This window comes from Plectropomus leopardus, chromosome 23 (assembly GCF_008729295.1).
Source record: "Plectropomus leopardus isolate mb chromosome 23, YSFRI_Pleo_2.0, whole genome shotgun sequence".
Classification (NCBI taxonomy): Eukaryota; Metazoa; Chordata; class Actinopteri; order Perciformes; family Serranidae; genus Plectropomus; species Plectropomus leopardus.
In genome coordinates this window covers 20,751,976-20,773,560 of record NC_056485.1, presented here as the reverse complement: position 1 = coordinate 20,773,560, position 21,585 = coordinate 20,751,976, and the positions used below count along the sequence as shown (strand labels likewise).

Sequence of the window (21,585 nt, the reverse complement as noted above, 5' to 3'; positions counted from 1 at the left end):
CATAAAAGGACCGGCGGCAGAGCGACGTCACACACCGGGAGAGCGGAGAGCGGAGAGCGGAGAGAGGGCTTTCCTCCACTGCGGCAACACGGAGGTTACACAACCAGCAGGCCGCCTGCAGCAGCGGAGCCGCGCGTGCTGTTGTTGTTATTGACGCATTTTTATTAAAAACCGTTTTCACAGGTGGGTGTGCAGAGTTCAGCCCCATGGCAGAGATTTACAGCCCAAAACAGGCCGAACATTTTTCATTTTCTGCAAAGACGCATTTTCATGCATTGCTCCACAAAACTGCTGCAGCAACTTGTTTAACCCTTTGATTGATTGACCCTATTGATATAGTTTTTCCATTTGACATTTTTCTCTTGCTTAAAAAAAATCTAAATCTAATTTCTTGCAATTTGTGGAACAATTCTCACCAAGTTGTTTATTGCCTTTGACCTCGTGTTTTTGAGCAACAAAAGGAGAAATGACCCAAATATGAAATATTAGTAAAACAAAAAAAGTACAAGAAAATAACCTAAAAACTAGTTAAAATAAGATAGAATTTAATAAGAAAAAAAATGACCTGGAAAATGTGCTTAAATATATAATAAATCATTTACATAATTGAAAATATGTAATTATGATCGTTGTAAATTTCGTTTTTTTCCTTGACATTTTTCCTGGTATTTAAAAAAAATAATTTTCTAAATCTTCTAATCTCGCCATACAAAGGTCAAACTATCAGTGTCTTAAAGGCCTCCTCACCTGTTGGACTTTTTTGTTTACTTTAAATAACATAAAAAACACAGTTTGTTTTTGCAGCATAAAGACGAACAGTGTAATAAACAATGATTCAGCAGCAGGTGTTGACCCTCCTGAGCTGCATTTCAGTCGTCGTTTACGCTCATAAATAAAGAAAGACACACAATCATCTCTGGTGACATTTGAGACACAAAGGTTGTTCACAACCAGGGGACATTTTTAGAAGACACTGATGTATTTTTTGGACAGAAACTGTCTCGTTCTGTCTCTCTGTGTCACACTGATGTTTTGCAGCTCCTGGGTTCAGCACCACGGACAGCCCTGCAGCGCTGCAGCGGAGCACAGCTGTCCGTGGTGCTGAAACAGTAACATATCAGAGGCGCTGTCTGTGGTGCTGAAACACTCATGTATTAAAGCTGCAGTCTGTGGTGCTGAAACGTTCTTTTTAGAGGTGCTGTCTGTGGTGCTGAAACATGTTCATATTAGAAATGCTGTTCATGGTTCTGAAACACTCTTATGCCAGTGAAGCTGTCCGTGGTACTAAAGCACTCAGATATCTGCTCCTCAGATGACATTCCTGCACGCACACATCACGGTGAAGCGGCTGGGATGCTGTCGCCATGGAGACGGGAGGAGATTGAGGGCAGGCATTATGTAAAGAGGAAGCTGCTGGTTTAACATCTTTATATTTTTCATTATTAGTGTTGTTGTTTTACATATTTAGCAGCGGAGTGCACATTGTAAAAATAATATCTTTCAGTCACAGCGTCGGAGCATAAGAACATTTGGTCAAGTCCTTAACCCCTTAGACCCCAGCTTTTGTGTGATGTCTTTTAATAACATGGGGGGTAAAGGTAGTGACCAATTTAGCAAAAATGTCCCATAGACTGCAAGAAATTAGTAAAAGGTGACAAGAAAAAGACCTGAAAATCATTTTTAAGGAAAAAATTTAAGAAATAAAAAAAGGGAAAATTGTCCAGAAAACTATATACATAATTATATTTATGTTAGAGAAAAAAATGTATACAGACTTTTTTCTCAGCATGTTTGGGGGACTCATTTTCTTGTTTAATTATTTTTTTTAGCTTTCTTTCCTTCTTACTAATTTCTTCAAAATTAAGTTAATTTTTTTCCAAGTTAAGTTAAAAAAATTTTTTTAAATTTTGGGCCACGTTCTGTTAAGTTGCTCATTGCCCTCTCCCGACAATTTTCAGGGGTTAGGGTCAGGTCTCACAGGGTTAATGTGCTCACATGGAGACAATGGGTTTGTTTTTAAGAGTGACAAGTGAGTAAGAAAGTATTAAATGGTTTATTTCAGTGCTGAACATGGCTGTGCAAAACAAAATTACAAGTAATGTAACATTTGTTTAATATTTTGTGCAAATGTTTTACTTTTGCACATTATTATGTCGCCAATATGTTGAAACTATATTTTACCAACGTGGTTAACGTGGTTATGTTTAAACACAAAATCCACTGTGTTATGGTGAGGGAGAGGCTCGGGCTTAAAATTTTGGATCAGCCTCATCATCGTCATTCTGCCTGCAGTGGAAGAACTTATCAAAATCACACTTTGCAACTGGATTTAGCAAAATGGAAATATTCCTGATTTTAGTCCAGAATTATCAGATTAGCATCAGCGTTCCCACTTAGAGGAGACGTTTGCTGTAAAACCCACTATTTTTACGACTTTTTTTCTCATAAATCAGTTTTTTATTTTTACAAGAATTTAAACTCAGGAACCTGAAAGAAAAGAAAGAAAACCAAAAAAGAAATAGCGAAAGCTGACGTGAGGAAATGATCTGAAAGTTAGCTGAGGAGGGAAATGTCCAGAAAACTGTAATGATAATTATCTTACTTATATTTTTAAATGATGTTACAGAAAAAAAGAAAAACAATAGTGGATTTTGTATTTATTTTTTTATAATTTTCTTTTTTAAAAAGAATATTTTAAAACATTGTTTAAGTGTTTTCTTGTGCCTATTTTCAGGTAATTTTCTTGCCTTTTTATTTATTTATTACTTGTGATTTTTAGTTCAGTTGCCCCTTGCCCTCTTCAAGTTCAAAAAGTTGCTCAAGTTTCAACGGATTAAAAAAACCCTAAAATTCAAAGGGTTTTTTTTTTTGCAGGAAAACATTTAATTTGTAGTTCTGCAGTATTTTTTTATTCCAGTGTGTTTGTGAGCAGCATCTGGTGGCCGTCAGAGGAGCTGCAGCTTTCAGCTCTGACTGATTTTTAAGATTTCTGCTGCCGTGTGTTTGTCCATCAGGATGCTGCTGATTCCTCCACATGACTCTCCGCATTCAGCTGCTGCTTTCCATTTGTGTTTTGCATCCAGATCAACAGAAAATAACTACGTGACCAATCAGAGCCGTCGCTGATGGACGCAAGCGGACAGAAGAAGAAGAAGAAGAAGAAACCCCCTCTGAAGGGACTAAATCAAGAAACTGGATGATGGAAGTATGTGCGGGGGCGAGCAAAGAGAGGCTGTTGCCATGGCGCCGTGCCACCTTCTGTTCCCTCCACCTGTTAGAAATAACACACACACACACACACACACACACTCGCATTAACGTGGCGTCAGAAACTCTCTGGCCTTCAGTTTCAGTCCTCTGCAGCCTGACTCACACTTTTTTTTAAATCTGTCACATAAAGCAGTCAGTTTGTCATGTTAAAGGAGTAATCCGCCTTTTTACTCCAGTTTTAACGCTGACGCGCTCGTGATGCACAGTTTCAAACAAAGAGAGTGAAAATCGATGCAGCACAATCAGAGATATCGTCTTTTTCACTCCATGCAGTCTTCTTCTTTGTTGACTACATTACCCACAATGCACCTCTCCCTCTGACAGCTGTGCTCTCCTGCAGCAGAGAGCAGCAGCTGCTGCACAAGGACAGATTATTTATATATATAACTTTTTGTGACAACTCATTGACTTCACAAAGAGTTTGGAAGTCAATGTCATTTTACAGGCAGGGAGACTTTGATAAAGGATGTTGCATTCTGGGAAATGTAGGATTCAGTTGTGTTTTTTCTGGTTAAGAGTAAAAGGAGATCTCAGACTCTGCTGCTCAGATTTTGACTGTTGTTTTCCGAATCTGCCTCCGATGAACTCCAAAACTTTATCAAAGCAGTCAAATAAATTTAGTTAAGTACTGAAACTTGTACTTTGCTTTAATATTCACATTAAAAGTGTTTGTATTAACCCCTCAGATTTATCTGGTGACCCTTTTAAGGGGCCCGACCCCGAGGTTGAGAAACACTGGATCAAAGTGTATAAAAAAGTTGTTTGAATTTGCTTCATTTTAAACGTTTATTTGGTTTTTAAGTGTTGAATCAAACTGAAACCTGAAGAAACCAAAGTGTCCGTCTGTCTCTCTGCTTTAAGGTCGCCACGGCAACCAGCGACACCCAGCCTGATAACATCAAGGCTGACTGAGATAAACACAGTCAGGGTGAGGACACACACACACACACACACACACACACACACACACACACACACGACCTCTGACCTCTCCAAGGTCTCTCTCTGGGGGTCGGAGACTAAAAGCAGGACTCCTCAGCCTGTCTCCCCACTCTCCTCCTCCTCACAGACATGTTCACGCGCCTCCTCTCCTCTCTGCCTCTCTCCGTCTTCCCTCTCTCCCTCCCTCCCTCCTTCCTCCTCCTCCTCCTCCTCTTCATCGTCGCAGCGGTCGTCCTCCTCCGGGCTCGGTCCTCTGCTCCTCCGGCTCGGAGCTCCATCCCCTGCCTGCCGAGTCTCCCCTTCCTGGGCAGCCTCCCCTGGCTGGGAGGAGGCCTCCCTCCTCACCTCCTCTTCACGCAGCTCGCCCGCAGGTCAGAAACACGGAGCGCTAATTCATGTTTGAAAAAAAATGTGAACTTTACCAGTTAATGTTTAAAAAAAATTTGATGTTTAAAAAAAACTCATGAAAGTTACAAGTTAGAGTTTTAAAGAATTTGTTTACGATTCCAAAAAGCTGTTAACGTTTGGAACAACGGGTTCATATTCCTCATTAATGTGTGGAAGGACTCATTCATATTTGGAGGAAAGGTAATATTTTGTAGTTCTCTTTAATATTTAGAAGGACTCATCAATGTTTCCAAAAAGCTGTGAATGTTTGGATGAATGTGTCATTCCATGTGGATGTTTTGAGCGACTCGTTAATGTTTGGAAGGACTTGTTAATGTGCAGAATGACTAATTAATGCTTTGTAGCTCTCGTTAAAACTTGGACAGACTCGTTAAAGCTTGGAAAAACTCGTTAATGTTTGGGAGGACTTGTTTATGTTTTCATGGAACAGCTAAGATCTGAATGTTTGAGTTATTTCTTATTAATATTTGGAAGAAGTGCATAAATAATACTAGTTAAAATGTTGCAGTTCTCGTTACTGTTTCAAAAAAGCTGTTAATGTTGATAAGAGAGATAAGAGAGATATTCTGTCATGTTTGTTTGCTTTCAGTATTTGGAAGGGCTCCAATTTTTGAAAGGACTTCTCGAAGTGCGGAAGAATTTGTTAATGTTCAGAAGGACTAGAAAATGTTTTGTAGTTCTTGTGAAAGGTTGTAAGGACTCGTTAATGTTTGGAGGAACTCATTATTCTTTGTATTTGTTAATGCTTAAAGGGTTGGTTTAAAGTTTGTACTCGTTACTTTTTGGAAGCATTAACGAGTCCGAGTGCATGCTGTGACTGTTGGAGGTGATGAAGCTGATGTTTGGGATGTTTCAGGTACGGCTCGGTGTTCGCTCTGTTTCTGGGGCCTCACTTCACCGTGGTGATCAACAGCCATCAGCAGGCCCGAGAGGTGCTGCTGCACAGAGGGAAAGACTTCGCTGGACGACCCAGCATGGTGAGACACGCAAAGACAGAGACAGAGAGAGGACACTACTCCTGCTGTAATGGCGTACCCCAGGGTTCTGTTTCGGGTCTCCTTTATTTCAGTTTATATTAATAGTTTAGGTCAAAATGTGGATAATGCCAACTTTTTTTATGCAGATGACACTGTGATATATTGTGACGGTTCGTCCATCATGCAGACTGTCTTTAACTTCATCCAGATTCAGCTCAGACAGCTAAAGATGTTGGCTCTGGTGAAAAAGTGTTGTGATTTATCGTGAGCCACATGACGGCTCTTTTTTTAAAAATCCTGATCAGGTGACCACCAACCTGCTGACCAGAGGAGGTAAAGACATCGCCTTCTCAGACTACACTCCGCTGTGGAAGTTTCACCGCCGCCTCGTCCACAACTCCTTCACTCTGTTCGGAGAGGGAACCAGCCGACTGCAGGACATCGGTACTCCGGCAGTTATTTCACACAAACACAGACCTCTCACATGACGACGACGACAACAACAACAATAACAACAACAACAAATACAATTGATAGTAATAAGCATGATATTAAGAGGAACTTGTTAATGTTTGAAATGGCTAGTTAATGTTTTGTAGCCCTTGTGAAAGGTTGGAAGGACTCATTAATATTTGGAAAGACTCGTTAAAGTGTGGAAGGACTTGTTAATGCTTGGAGCAACTACTGAAAATAATAATAATGATAGTCTTTATTTATATAACACTTTTCAAGCTTAAGCACAAAGTGTTTCCCAGATTTAAAGATTTACAAAATATTTATTTATTATTTATTTTATTAAAAACCCACGTGGCCCCTCCCCCCGCCCCCCTTATGACATAAAGAAAATTAAGAACATTAGAAACGTTAGAGCACAAATATTAAACAGTACTGCGTACATGAAAATATGAAGGTGCAGGTACAGAAATACACTTTTGTGTGTGTGTGTAAAATATTAAAATGAAACAAACTACAGCTGAGCCAGTATTTCTATGGTGTTGCAGCTGCTTCACATTAAAACTGTTGATTTATTATCCATGTCCGTCCAGTTCTGTCCTCTGTGGACAGTCTCTGTGCAGAGCTGTTGTCTAATGGACGGCGAGGCTTCGACCCGTCTCCTGCAGTGACCAGGGCTGTCACAAACGTCGTGTGCACGTTAGTGTTCAGCGCTACCTATCGCCATGGCGACGCAGAGCTGCAGGAGGTGATCCGCTACAATGACGGGATCGTCCAGACCATCGCCAGAGGAGGACTGGTGGACATTTACCCCTGGATGAAGGTACGTCACCTGTCTCCGACTTTGACCCTGAAACTGTTCACTCTGAAGAGGTGGAGACTGAACGAAAAAATGTCCTCTCAAAGATGTCCACACAGTATAAAAATGTCCTCACTTTTCAATCATGTCTCCACTTTCCCAAAAATGTCCCGACTTACTGAAAATGTCCTTAGTTTGTCATAAATGTCCTCTTTCTGAAATGTCTTTAGTATCAAAAAAATGCTGCTTCAAACTTCAAAAAATGTCCCCACTTCCCCAAAATGTTTTCACTGTCCAAAGTGTGTCTCTGTCCCTCAGGTCTTTCCTAACAAGTGTCTCAGTAAACTGAAGGAGTGTATCACCGTCAGAGACAGACTGCTGTCCCGAAAACTTGAGGAGCACAAGGTGACGTCCTCACACAGACAGGCGGCCTCGAAAAGTGTCACCTGGAGCTGAAAATGACGAGACTTTAAATTGTCCAACAAAATTTAAAAATAAAATAAATAAATATCACTGTTAAAATCCCGTGTCCTCCAGGTGTCTCTGAGTGACGGTGACCCCCGCGACCTCCTGGACGCCTTGTTAAAGGGAAAGACGGACAGTAAGTCCCCTGGTTGTGAGGAGGACAGGATCACTGATGACCACGTCCTGATGACGGCGGCCGAGGCTTTTGGTGCTGGCGTGGAAACAACGTCCACCACGCTGCTGTGGATCCTGGCGTACCTGCTGCACCACCCGCAGGTCCAAACCGCCACGCTGTAAAACACATCGAGAGTTCAAAGATAAAAACTCCCCAACAGTTTAAAAGTATCCAGCCCAAACCAATAGTCTATTAACCCTTTGAAACCGGAGCAAACTGGTTTGATGTCTTTCAGGAACATCGGAGAAAGTCACATCAGCATCACATGACCCAAAAACGAGCAAAAATTAGTATCAGCATCAGTTTTTTTCCCACCATGGCTGTGGGATCAAAAATGTCATTTTTGGACCTGAACAGTCTGAATGTAACTATTTAGTTTCCACAGTGTATTTTAGACTTATTGTAGGAGCTGAGCTGCAAATTCACTGATTACACTCAGATACACAATCTGGACTACATTTAGGACACATGCATCAACACACACACAGTTATCACAACAGGAAGAAGAAAAGAGACTAAAATGAGACAAACAGTCTCTAAGGATTAAAATCATTATGCCCCGCCCCCTGCAGGTCCAGGAGCGCGTGCAGAAGGAGCTGGACGAACACGTGGGCGAGCGAGCCGTTTGCGTGTCGGACCGCGGCCGGCTGCCGTACCTGGACTGTGTCATCAACGAGGGCATGAGGATCCGCCCGGTCAGCCCCGTGCTGATCCCGCACACCGCCATGACGGACAGCAGGTGACCCACCTTTAAACGCCGCAGGCATTCCCGAAATCACCGAATTAATGCACAAACCTGTGAAATAACACAGGATGGTCGGAAATTTAGGAAACCCAACAATAATTTCTGTTTACGGTTTCTGGCTGATAAAAAGGGTCATTTTTGGGGATTTTTTTAAAAGAAAAAAACATGACTTCTAAACCAAAATTTTTTCTTAAAAATCACCCAAAAACATTTAAAGAAGAAAAAATTGCTATTTTCCTTCAGAAAATAACCAACAGATTCATTAAAAATGAAAATGATCTGCAGCTCCAGCCAGTGTCTGTCTGTCTCACTGTCTCACTGTCTCTGTCTGTCTGTCTCACTGTCTCTGTCTGTCTGTCTCACTGTCTCTGTCTGTGTCTGTCTGTCTCACTGTCTCTGTCTGTTTCTGTCTGTCTCACTGTCTCTGTCTGTGTCTGTCTGTCTCACTGTCTCTGTCTGTGTCTGTCTGTCTCACTGTCTCTGTCTCTGTCTCACTGTCTCTGTCTGTCTGTCTCACTGTCTCTGTCTGTCTGTCTCACTGTCTCTGTCTGTCTGTCTCTGTCTGTCTGTCTCACTGTCTCTGTCTGTGTCTGTCTGTCTCACTGTCTCACTGTCTCTGTCTGTCTCACTGTCTCACTGTCTGTCTGTCTGTGTCTGTCTGTCTCACTGTCTCTGTCTGTTTCTGTCTGTCTCACTGTCTCTGTCTGTTTCTGTCTGTCTCACTGTCTCTGTCTCTTTCTCTGTCTGTCTCCGTCTCTGTCTCCGTCCCTGTCTCTGTCTGGTAGTATTGGCGGTCACTCTGTCCGCCGTGGGACTCGTGTTTTGGTCAACATGTGGTCGATTCACCACGACCCCGAACACTGGGACAAACCCGACCTGTTCAACCCAGGTAACACACACACACACACACACACACACACACACACACACACACCTCATCAGAATAAAAAAAACAGAACCTGAACACACCCTGTTGTCTTAATATCCAGATCGTTTCCTTGACGACCGGGCCAGCGGGTCACGCCCTCCTGCTTCCTGCCGTTCGGGGCGGGGCCTCGGGTCTGCGTTGGCGAGTCGTTGGCGCGGCTGGAGCTCTTCCTCTTCCTGTCGTCTCTGCTGCAGCGAATGAGCTTCAAGCTGCCTGACGGGGCTCCCCCGCCCAACCTGCAGGGGCGACTGGGCGTGGTCCTGCAGCCGCTGCCTTATAAGGTCGTGGTCACTCCGAGGGCGGGCTGGGAGGGCGGGGGCAATGTGACCGTGGGAGGGGTTAATGGTCCTAAAAATAAACCGTTTGTTGCTTCACTTAATTTTTTGAGTAGAAATGAAAATTCTGCACAAATTAAGTGACAGAAAGTGTTCAGCCGACAATCTTCTCCGTCTGATGGTGAATTTTTATAACACAAGAAAAAACAGCTCACAGCTCCGCAGAGCAGCATTTCGCAAAACAAATGACATGAAAATGGTTCTTTACTGTTACAAAAAGAAATTTCAGTGCACTGCAAACAGCAGCAGGATCCAAACCGTTACACCCACCAAGAAGAAGAAAAGGTTTAAAGGTAAAAAAAAAAAAAAACACTGAAAAATTGAAAAGAAAAGAAAAAAATCACCAAACATGTTAAAGGAAACAAAAACTGCCAATTTTATTTTTAAAGAAAACAAAATGACCAAAAATGTTCAAAGAAAAGAAATTAGCAAATACTTTTTTTTTTTTTTAAAAAAATCATTCTTAAAAGAAAAAAAAAATGTCTAAAAGTTTAAAGAATATAATAAGTCAAGAATATCAAAGGAAAAAAATGCCATGAAGTTTGACAAAAAAGTTTTTTAAAATTTTGGTGATTTTTAAAAATAATACGAATAACTGTGTGTGTAATTAATCATTATTATTGTTTTTTAAATCAAAAAATACTGATGAATCTCCAGTATTCTGACGGTGATTTGTGAGATGAATGTGGACACAGACGGTTTGTAGATTTGACGGTTTTTATTCAGTATATCTTCACACACTTTTAGAACAGGCTGGTTTAGTTAGGTCACACACACACACACACACACACACACACACACACACACACACACACACACACACACACTCACTATTGATTTAGTGTTACCAATAATGGTCGTAATATTAAGGGGTTTCAAAGACTGATCTCGTCTCTGCTTCCTTCCGACTCCTCCGACAGAAACCTCATGCAAACAGGAAGGACAGAGAGAGGAGACCACCGAGGAACATTTTAGTAAATTAAATTGTTTTTTCAGACGCCGCGGGCGAAGCTGCGTCCAGTCGCCGCGCTGAACGACTCATCAGAGAGACAAAATGGTAAACATTAATCGAGGCCGAAATCCAGAGTTTTCTCTGATTGGGTTCACATTTCGATCAGGGTCGATTATTCAGAGTAACTGGGGGTACCTGTTTAAAAATAAACAACAAAAAAAACTTGTGCTTTCAAGAAGGACAAATACTTTTTATTTGGCTTTGGGGGAGGGGCATACAATTTTAAATAGCCGTATTTTGTATTTACTACCAGAAGGCTTGTTTTCTTTGTTTTTTTATGGTCTTTTTCTTTCTTTAAACATTTTTGGCAATTTTTATGACCGTTTTTTTAAATTTTCTTTCTTAACATTTTTTTTCTTGATTCTGAAAGAAAACATGCCATGGAGGGCATGTTTACCAAAAATGGCATTTTGAAATGATTTAGAAGACTAAAATGTTGGCCATTTTAGTGATTTTTGATTATTTTTTTTTAATAAAACATGCCACAGGTTTGGAAGCCACACTTTCTCAAAAAAATCACCAAAAATGACAGCATTTATCACAGCCAGAAACTATAAAAATAGCTGTTAGCTGAACACATTATGTTATTATACAGGTTTGTAAGACAAACCTCTGTGACTTTTCTAAAATGTTTGGGATATTTAGTTTTCCAAAAGTTTTATAGGCCTGAAAATAGCTATTTGCAAATTCCAAGACCTTTACAGATTTTTAATGACTGTACGAGCCCTGATAAACATACTCGATATTTGCAACTGACATCGATGACATCACCTTTGTCCCCTGAGGGATGCATACTGGTAATTGGATAATTTTGAGGACTTATTCAATGTTAAACAATTAAATGTTGTCAATTATAGCATTTAGACGATCAAACTTGTCAATGTGAACCCAGTCAGTGTGAAACTCTTCTATCACAGAGGACTGTTTTTGAGCATTTTCGTCCACCGTCATTTGGTGAAAACTCACCGTGGTTTGACTCAACAGATTTCTCAACAAAAGTAGATAAAGACGAGGTTTCCAAATGTTCAGCCAGCCCTAAAATCAGCCTCGTTTGGAGGGAAACTGTCAAAGATTTTATCAGTAAAATATATTGTTCAGACATTTGTATCTGCTGAAATTCATCTAATTGACTGCCATTGGCCTATCGGAAAAAAAGATGACAATTTTTCTATTGTCATTTCATAGAAGACTTTAGCCTTAAATGCCTCACAGCGCCTGAAGTGACGTCCTGAGTGTCAGGATTTTCAGGAAATTTATCCCCAACCCTGACAACCGGCAATTCAAGGAGTTCAGACAAAGTTGTCTCCCTCTACTTCAGTTAGCAGTTGACTACGTTTCCCATGATTCCTCCAGAGAAGAGATGGGGCCTGTTTAGCTGATAGAAATGAATAAGCAACATTTCCACATTAATGTCATTTGTATAATCGATTAACTGGTAAAATTAAAAATCGATTAATTGTTATTTTAGAAAATAAAAATAAAACATTTGCCTATTTCAAACAATAACAAATGCGTTTTATCCTCAGTTGAAGCTCACAGCAACATATATTTTGACAGCATTTCACAGCCTGTCGATTAATCGATTAAATATCATGTTTGATTAAATTCCAATTAATCAATCATCACTTAATTGTTACCATCCCTACTCAAAACATTTTTGCTTTTTTAAAGTTGTTGTATATGAACATTATGAACAATTTCTAGGAGACAGGACGTTTTATTGAAGTATGCACCGCTGCATGTTAACAGGAATATCAGTGTAATCTACTTCTTTCATTAGAAGTGCAAACAACTTAGTAGGAGTAATGTCCTTTTTGGAATATTTTGCACATGTAAAAGTTGTCTGGGTCAACAGTCTCTTTGTGAAGACATTTGGATAAAATCATAAATAAATAATGCCAGAACGGGCTGTGTTTCCCTTTACGTGGCCGATCTCAGAGCTGCAGACTTTTTGGGGAACCCGAGCTACAACAGACAGATTTTAGACAACATTTCTTCAGTCACTCTGGTTCGAAAGTCCACACCCACACAGAGCGAGAACGGCTCTATCTAATGCTAAGTAGTAACAGTTGTCAAGTAGAAATGGCACTCTGTAACCATGGAGATATATTATTAGTTCAGGTAAACAAAAAAACACCATCAACCACAACATCAACAGCTTGGTATCACCCTTGAGCTTCCTCGAGGAGGTCCTTCCAATTAACTCTTAGTCCACAGGTTTGGGTCCAATTGAAACAACGTTTTCAATGAGACGTTTTGCTGACGCCACCTGGGACTCAGATGAGCTGTCCAAAATCTGGTCAAACCCAGATTCCAATATCCATGACTTTAGCCACAAAAGGTTTAAAAACTGGATCCGTGTGCACGTTGGTTTCAAATCTGGCGACCAAAACTTATAGTGAACATCCAGGTGTCAATCAGAGTTTGACAAGGGAATTGTCCGCCCTGTTTGCCGCTACTGGCGTCACGAGACGTCCTCTCGGTGGCAAAGCTTTGTCCGTCCTACTGGTGGCTCTGTCGGCAAAGCATCATCCTTTGCAACAAATGGGTGGTGAAGTCCGCGTTGTAATGCAGCGTGGACGCAGGCTTTAGAGATCAGTCAACCACACGTCTTTACATCAGAGAGGGTCGACTCAGTGATATCCAGGACTGAAACAATCGTCAGGTGACCGCAGCGGTAGTCGTAGTTACACGGGGAACACACATGATATTGCCTGCATCTTTGCTTTTGAAGATGACGTTGCAATGCCCCCACGTTCGGGTACAATCTTGTGTCACTGCAAGCTCCTATTTATACACAGACACTTGCTGATGAAAAATATTGCTCTTCACTAATTACATATTCTAAGGTGACTTCAAACACACTGGCATGTACTACACACACATCATTGACAAAATATACTCTCTTTTTGTGTCTTTTTGTCACAAAATATTGACACGTCCTTCAATCTGACAGCGTATGAAACGTCAACATGTTGGAACAGCGGCTTGAAAATAAATCCTAAATTATTTGTTCAATTCTTTGACAGGATTCGTCATTTTAAGGATCTAAAGTAACTTTTTAGGTGAATTTTGTAAACGTAGTCCGTTAATTGATCAATCAATCAGTAGAATTAAAGGTTCTGAATGGAAAAAAAGTAATGTGTCTGTAAATGGAGAGATGCACAAAGTGAAAGAGAATATTTCAGACTGAATGTAGATTTTGCGTTGTTAACAGCGTATTGTTGTTTCTGATCTCAAAAGAGACAAAGACGGGAATGATGACGTGCTCCTGTCTCTTGTTTGGTGCTTTGTTTCTGTCTAAGAGTGCCCATTGTTGATTCCCAGTTATGCAAACGCTTTCTGTGCCGAAAGACTGACGCACAGAAAACCAACCGATCTGACAACCCTGAAACCTTCCCTGCAGGATCAAATCTGAGAAACTGTCTCTCCCGTTTCAGAGACTACCCACCTAATTCCGCTCTCCTGACAGACTTCTTCATCAAAACGTCCCCTCAAATGAATGAATCAGTCTTCCCTCTGTCAGTCAGAGTGAATCACCCGCCTACATCAGTCAATCTTCGCTTCCAAAACAGCCAGTTTGTCTCCGGCACGTTTCCAAACCTACATCATTACCCAAGTCAAACAAAGTGTCTTCTGCTGTCAACTATTTAAAGTTCCTGTGTTGTTTGCAAAGGACGGACGTAAGACAGAAAGCGTCATTTCTGTCAGAGGGTGTGATGCACTTTGAGGCGACCTTGTTTCACGCGGCAAAGGGAAAGATTCATGTTTTTGACTTGTTAACGTCATTGGACCAGACGGTTGTATGAGTTCAGAATTGGTCATGTGTGGGTTAAAAAAACCCCACCCTGGATGAACAAAGAGAATTATATCCATAAATAAGCATTTAATCACCTGTAATGATGTCTGAATTAATATGCACAAAATTGGATTTCAGAAAAATTTGAGTTTCCAAGTTCTATTTACAAAATGGATAATTTTTTTCGAGAGTGTAAAGGCCAAGGTTTTAGTGACTGGATCTCACTTTCCATAATGCCACTTAAACAGTGTCTTTTATAGGACCTTTTCTGCCGGGTAAATGCAAAATTAGTGGAGTTCCAGTTGAAACATCAGTATTGTTTCATGAAGAAGGAAGTTAATTCAAAGTTTTGAGTCCTCTTTCAATGAAAAACACTAAATGTTACTCCAGAGATTATCTTTGATGGACTATTCTTAAGCATCACATCACTTTTGGAGACTAGAGCCAAAAGTTAGTCACTAAAGCTGTGTCACCTTAACCTCCAAAAACAAATTCACCCTTTCAGATCATTCACCCTGACTGACAACACGACTGAATGGGTCTACGCTTCACAACAAGCTGCTACAGCTCGCTCTCGGTTCATAAACAACTCTCCAAAGTTAATTAATGGTGGATTGCTTAATGTGAGTAAACTGCAAAACTTTTGTTGGGATCAAAATGGGAATAAGGCATCCTAATCTTGACATTTCACAAATTGCTGACACCAGTTCTGTAGCACAGTATTTGTGGATTCAATCTGCATCAACATGCAGAAACTTCTGAACCACATCTGGCTAAAATTCCAAACCACAGATGCAGAAACCGTGTTGCAATGAGCTGCTGCTTCTTGTTGAAACTTTTCCTAACATCTGGCACCTCTGCTGGTGTGACAAACGGATGCTGAATGAGTGATATTCATTAATGTGACATAACTGATTCACAATCACAGTCGTCAAAACCTCCCCGCTTTAGAACAAAAAAAAAAAAAAAAATTCAAGGGAGGACACCATCATAACTTCATCCCTTGTCTGGATGGTTTGATACACGCACTTCTGTCAATCACACCGTCTCCATGACGATGACGACTTCGCTGCCATCTTCGGATGTTGGTGTGGTGGTGGAGGTGGAGTTGCACAGCATAAGTCCTTCACCTGTGGTTATCTGACCCCTGGCAGGACAGTCCACACTGTCATGGAGATCAGTGTTTCCACCTCCCTTTTTATCCCTTTTATCTTCTTCTTTCTCCTCTTCCTCTTCCTCATCGTCTTCCTCCTCTACCCGACACCTGCACACCTCGATGCCGGAGTCGCCAGTAAGTCTCCGATGTCTGTACTGGCTCTCATCGGCTCCCATGTCCTCATCTTCGTCATCATCATTGTCCTCGTCATCCTGTTCCTCGTCTCCGTCGTCCCAGCTGGGAGGTCCAGGTTCAAAGACATCCACGCAGGGGGAAAAGAGAGTCTGTTTTGGAGGAGACTGAGTCGCACGAGGCGAGGGGGAGAGGGAGGAAGCGTGGCCAGAGGAAGATCCGCCTTTGTTGGACTGGTGCATTGCAGTGAGGGGGTCTAGGAGTAAAGCTGGGGCTTGGAGGGATGTAGAGGATGTGGGTGGAGGGGTGGCGAGGGAAGGAGGTGAAGGAAGAGATGGGGGTGAAGATTGGGAGAGGGCTGCAGGAGGAGAGGGAGTGAAGGAAGATTCAGACTCTATGGTTATGGCTGGACAGGAAGAAGGGGAGGACACAGGTGTTGGCAAAGTGAGCACTGGGGCAGGTGCGGACAGTTGGTCTGATCCAGTACCGACCTGGACATTTGTTGGTAATGGTCGGGTAAGTTCTGACTCTGACGATTGAGACAGAACCAAAGAGGGACCTGTCTTGGCTGGCACTGAGGCTGAATCTGGACAAGATACGAGAAGAGTGACAGACCCTGGGTTTTGGGGCAAGCTTGATGTTGGGCTTTGAGGAACCGGGGCTTGACCCAACCCAGGTGACAGTTCTGGAATCTGGCAATGGGCTAAAGTAGCCGCATCTGTAGCAAGGACAAGGTTTGAATGTGCAGGTTTTAGAATGAGGCTAGTTTCAGAGTCTGGGACTATGGGGATTTTGGGTTGCAGGTTTGGCACAAGGGTAATGGTTGAAGATACTGAGTTTGAAGCTTGGGTCAGGTCTGTAAGTATTGGGCCTAGAAGGGGGTTAAGGTCTGTAGGTAATGGTTCTGGACTTTGGGTAGTGTTTGAAGGTACTGGTTCTGGATCTTGGGTAAGGTTTGAGGGTACATGGAATGGAACTTGGGTAAGGTTTGAAGATACTGGGACTGGAGGCGTGCTCAGGTTTGTAAGTACTGGCTCTAGAACTTGGTTATGGTTTGAAGGTACTGGGACTGGAGCTTGGGTATGGTTTGAAGGTACTGCTTCTGGAAAATGGGTAAGGTCTGAAGGTACTGGGACTGGAAGAGGGATAAGATTTGTGGGTACTGTTTCAAGAACTTGGGTAGAGTTTGCAAGTACTGGAGCTTGGGTAAGGTTTGAGGGTGCCGGAACTGGCACAAGGCTAGGATTTGGGTCTGGGCTTGCAAGACCAGCAGAGCCTGTTATTAAGGCCAAAGTTCTTCCAACATCTGGAGTTGGTACTGAGGTTGGGCTACTGGGAACATTGGCTGTATCAAAAGATCCCGTTAGATCGAGGGTTTTGAGGGTTTTGGTGCTGTCAGAAGTGCTGGCTGTTGGGGTAGAAGGGCCTGACATTGAGGTGATTTTGGGGGCAGGGGTAGTTTCGGGGCCCTCAGCTTGACCTTCAGTGCTCATTACTTGGATGAGGGGGAGTGTGGTGTCAAGACCACTTGGGCTAGGGAGTGTAACTGGGCTACCTGTGCTGACTATTGGGGTAGATGGTGCTAGGTCGAGCTGTTGCTTTGTGGGAGATGGAGTTACAACAGGAAGAGCCACCTCTGAACCAGGAGAGGGCAGAGGCTGAGGTGAGGCCACCCGGGTAACAACCGCCACAGTAACAGCCTTGTTGGGAACAGATGAGTCCGTAGCAACAGTTTCCTCTGCCTTGGCAGCGTCCTCATCACCGATGTCAATGGCCACTGAGGCAACCATTCTCTCAGAAACAAATCGTCTCTCATCTGCCTCCAAACAGGTTGCCACCGCAGTGATGGTCTCCATGGTGACATCGAGAGTGAGGGGCGCAGCTTCGCTGGGCGTGGTGGCATGGCTTGTGTCAGTCTCGTACGTGACGGGTGCCGATAAGGAGGAGCTACATGGAGAGGAGGGGCAGCAGGAGTCACAGGAACAACTGGAGCTACAGGGAAGACACACATTCATTAATCATCTAAATTTATGGAAACAAACAAATGATTAACTCTTACTGTGCAGAAAAAAGCTTGCTAAAATTGATTTATGGATTTAAAGGTGTTTTACCAAACAGTAATAAAATGGTGACATATCGATTGTTAGTAGTTACTGAGACCAATTACTGATATTTGCCACCAATTTGCATTTACAATAACAATGAAAATTTTAGAGTTTTAAGTACTCCCTACAGTTTTACCAGCATTTTCTTAGTCATTACTATGTCCTGAGCTGCTAACGTTATTTCCTGAATTTCTACTACTTCTTATTCTTCCTCTGTGGTGGTAGTAGTAGTAGCATTAGCACCAGTACTCCCAGTAGCATTAGCGACATTGTTACCTGTTGTCTGAGCTGAGGGAGGATGGACCGTCGCTGAGCGGCCGGTGCAGCAGCGGGTCGTGCTGCGTGAGCAGGTGGGGGTCGGCGGTGCGGGGGGGCTGCGGGTAACGTGGGGTGGTGAACACGGAGCTGTAGGGTGGAGGAGGGGTTGAGGGTTGAGCCGCCACCTCCTCGTAGGACGGCAGCTTCAGCGATGCTAAGAAACCTGAAAATAGAAGAACGAAGCAAGGTTAGAGCAAAGCCACTTGGGGCTGGTGGAATGAACACAACACTGATTATTATCAACTCTAGGTGCAATATCAGAGGCAGCTGCACTTGCTCGAGTTTCTTGAAGATATTTCGCCTCTCATCCAAGTGGCTTCCTCAGTTTAGAATAGAATGAAAGAATCAGAAAGGGGTTTAATGCCAAGCAAGTCCAGTTGCTTATGACATAGCACCTGGAATTACCTAGCGAGGGCTATGGCGGCATTTTTATTTTTAGTGGCATGTTTGTTTACATTTTGCTGTGTGTTGCCACTGCAGCTGCATAGATGGATGATGCATGCCAAGTACGTTTTGTTGTACCAAAGTTTATTAAGATCCATGTTGCAGAATGGAGCTGCACTAAACTCATAAGACGGTAAAAATCTCACAGTGTGCAGAAGGCTGTATGCACAGAACACAACAGAAATGTCAAGTGGACTGCAAGTTTTTAATTGTTCACTGAACATCCATACTACTGATGTGTCTTTACCAGACAGTGGTGCCACCTACTGCTGACAGACCCAGTTCCAGTTTCACTGTTGCATTTGACCGGCATTCGGAGGTGAACAATTTTCAAAAACAAAAATACTGAGCAGTGGAGGAGTAGGGGCAATCGGTCGTTCCTAATATGAAAACGCCCTGATCGGCCAATATTTCTGGGGTTCTGGTGTGGCCAGTGGTTATCCAGACTATGGATACTTGAGCCAAGATGTCGTTTCCATGCCACATGCTTCCATGCATCGTTTAAAGTCTGATTAGCAATTAAAGATGCAATATACACCGAGTCATGACACAAAACAGGGGCTGGCTTTACTGTCTTGATGCTGAGAGTTAAATTTAAAAGCAGACGGTCTTACTGAGGTCCAGCATGGATGACGGGTAGGAGTTGGCTCCGTGGTAGGCCAGCAGGCTGATCTCTCTCTGTCTCTGCTGCTGCTGAACTCTCAGTTTGGCTCGACGGTGTCGGTAAGCACAGCAGCAGCTGAACAAGATGAGGACGGTCCACAGCAGCCAGAACCCTGAACACAGTATCACAGCATTTCAGATGTTCGATTCTTCACGACCGATCAATTGAATATTGATTAATTGGTATCATCACTACTTCAGATAGTTCAGATAGATAGCCTGTTCTCATTTGTCAAATAGCGCCACATTGTCTCTAAGCGGGTTTTCATTAACTCTCAAATTGCGCAAATTTAAATAGCGAATATAAAATATGCCTGATGGAAACACGTCAACTTAAAAAAAGCTCACATTTATCGCAAAAAAATTTTACACTAGCATGAGGTGATATTTCAGGGGATTTGAAAAAGTCATATTTTTCAAAACTGCAATGGAAACACTTTTTTGGCGAAATATGGCTTTTTATATATAAAAATATATAATATATAAATGGGAGTTTTTTTGTCTCCATTAGGTGTATTTTATATTCACAATCTGTGGGTTAATGGTCACTTAGTCAGAATGTAAATTTGCAAAATTAATTTAAATTTGTGAAATGAACTTACACCAGAGTTCGTAGTAGTAGGTGCAGCAGCCGGTCTCTCCGCAGCAGTGTCCCGTCTCACACAGGTAACCTCCGTTAGCGTTGGCCCCGGGGCAGTACCGCGGTCTCCCCAGCAGGGGCAGGCTGCCACCGGAGTGGTACTCCATCGCACCCCTGCTCTGCCCGGACCTAGCTCCGTGCCACCGCTACCTGCTCACCACGAGCAGCTAACAAGCTGTTAGCTCTCCAAAACAGACAAAACCGTGTACGCAGTCCAACTACATTTTCAGGTAATTTATTTTCAAACAGAATTTTATTTCCTAAGTGTTTGGTTTTAATAGCTATGCTGGTTTTGTTTCTGCTGCAGTTGAGAATTTTTCGAAGCAGCTGCTAGCCAAGCATTTTCACTTTTTTTGCAATCAGCTCATCAACTCTTAAGATAACTATTGGAGGGACTCAAGGGCCCACAATTTTAAGCATTGTGCCCCGAAAAGTCCCTGCAAAACTGAGGCTAACGTAATCCAGGTCCATTAGCACCAAAACACAGCGATACACAATTCAAAGAGTGTACGAAGGTTAACAGAGCCCCACCCCTCTCTGCTCACAGTCACAGGTAACAGTGGTGCAGCTAAACAGTGCGAGTCCTGCAGCTGTGGTCGAGTCGGCGCCAGTGGAGCGAGACGGGCTGACAGCCAATAGGAGGTCCAGAACTGCAGAGAGAAAAAAAGAGACAATAGTTTATTGATACAGAGCACGACAGGACGTCACACACTACTACAGCCTGTTTGATATTCAACACGGCTTCGGCTCAAACCACAAGCCGACACAATGCTACCCTCTCTCTCCACACACACGTTTGTTTTCCCACACTTGTGAGGACCCTCGCTGACACAGTGCATTCCCAGGACACTCACCTGAAATGAGGTCAAAAGTCTTTCAAGTCCGTCTTAAAACTCACAGTCCCAGAGCTACTGATCTTGTTTTCCAAGCCAGAAAATGATCAGTGACCCTTGATCATTATTGAACCAGAACAGGCTCTAAATATTGTGCGTTTCTCTTCGGACCCACTGCAGTTCGCTCTGTGGTTAGATTAGAGTTTTCAATTTTGATTTGTGATCTGAGAATTTGAGTTTACAACAACAAACAGAGTAAAACTTCTGATTTGTGATGTAAGGCAAAACTAAAATCATCAACCAGCCTGACGATATAAGCTGTTTCTGTCACTGAGGAGGGGGCTCTTCCAGGGTTACCCATATTTTAATTTATTTGTGGCAATGCGCCACTTTCACAACATCTGCTGCCACGTATTGATTTCATAATTCCGGAGCCGGACCGTTCATTAGGAGCTGTTCAAAAATATACACAAGGTATACTGAACCTGCTTTGATTGAGGGCCACTTTTGCAAAATGACTGCAGGCTAGGGGCCAGTCACAGTGTCCCCATACATGTTTCTAGAATTTTAGGATGTTTTGGCGGTTTTAAGAAATTTTTGAGGAATTTAGGACATTTCTCGGCCCACAAAAACCTACGAAAACCTATGGGTTTAGAGAGGGGACACAGAATAATACAAAGGGACACACACATTTGAAAAAAATTCTACCAGATTTGGACAAATATTAAGTCTGATTACAGGGTCATTGCTCGCATTAGGTAGAAATTAAACAGACAGTGTTTCATCTCCACTTTAGACATTCAATAATGTCTGAGCAGCCCTGCAGCAATGTCCTCAAACTGGTCCTCAACAGAAAGACAACTGCACACTCACTCTCACACACACACACACACACACACACACACACACACACACACACACACACACGCACGCACACACACACACACACACACCGCTGCAGGACACGCTGGTGGTCTGTTAAGAGT

General features: G+C 42.6%; 2 protein-coding genes across 2 annotated transcripts; one reads left to right on the top strand and one right to left on the bottom strand.

Moving 5' to 3' along the window:
* The first annotated feature begins 4,341 nt into the window (after positions 1 to 4,341).
* On the top strand, positions 4,342 to 10,565 carry LOC121962489 (steroid 17-alpha-hydroxylase/17,20 lyase-like). Its single transcript, XM_042512747.1, is given in 11 exon segments — positions 4,342 to 4,583; positions 5,477 to 5,597; positions 5,903 to 6,041; positions 6,644 to 6,873; positions 7,168 to 7,254; positions 7,387 to 7,590; positions 8,062 to 8,228; positions 9,020 to 9,123; positions 9,224 to 9,238; positions 9,241 to 9,491; positions 10,494 to 10,565. Coding segments are annotated over 11 exon segments (1,632 nt in total).
* Positions 10,566 to 12,040: 1,475 nt separating this feature from the next.
* LOC121962080 (flocculation protein FLO11-like) lies at positions 12,041 to 20,129 on the bottom strand. The gene is made up of 4 exons (XM_042512275.1): positions 19,729 to 20,129; positions 19,078 to 19,239; positions 17,978 to 18,182; positions 12,041 to 17,588 (listed from the first exon to the last, which is right to left on the bottom strand). Exons 1-4 carry the CDS (start codon positions 19,871 to 19,873, stop codon positions 15,347 to 15,349), a joined length of 2,754 nt encoding a protein of 917 aa, XP_042368209.1. The 5' UTR covers positions 19,874 to 20,129; the 3' UTR covers positions 12,041 to 15,346.
* Positions 20,130 to 21,585: the final 1,456 nt, after the last annotated feature.

Bases quoted from the DNA above. Each gene is read 5' to 3' on its own strand.
- LOC121962080 (XM_042512275.1), bottom strand. From the start codon at position 19,873: ATGGAGTACCACTCCGGTGGCAGCCTGCCCCTGCTGGGGAGACCGCGG. The intron at 19,240-19,728 runs GTAAGTTCATTT...TACTGTGTTCAG, and splicing joins CTACTACTACGAACTCTGGT to GGTTCTGGCTGCTGTGGACC. The intron at 18,183-19,077 runs GTAAGACCGTCT...TTCTATTTTCAG, and splicing joins GTCATCCATGCTGGACCTCA to GTTTCTTAGCATCGCTGAAG.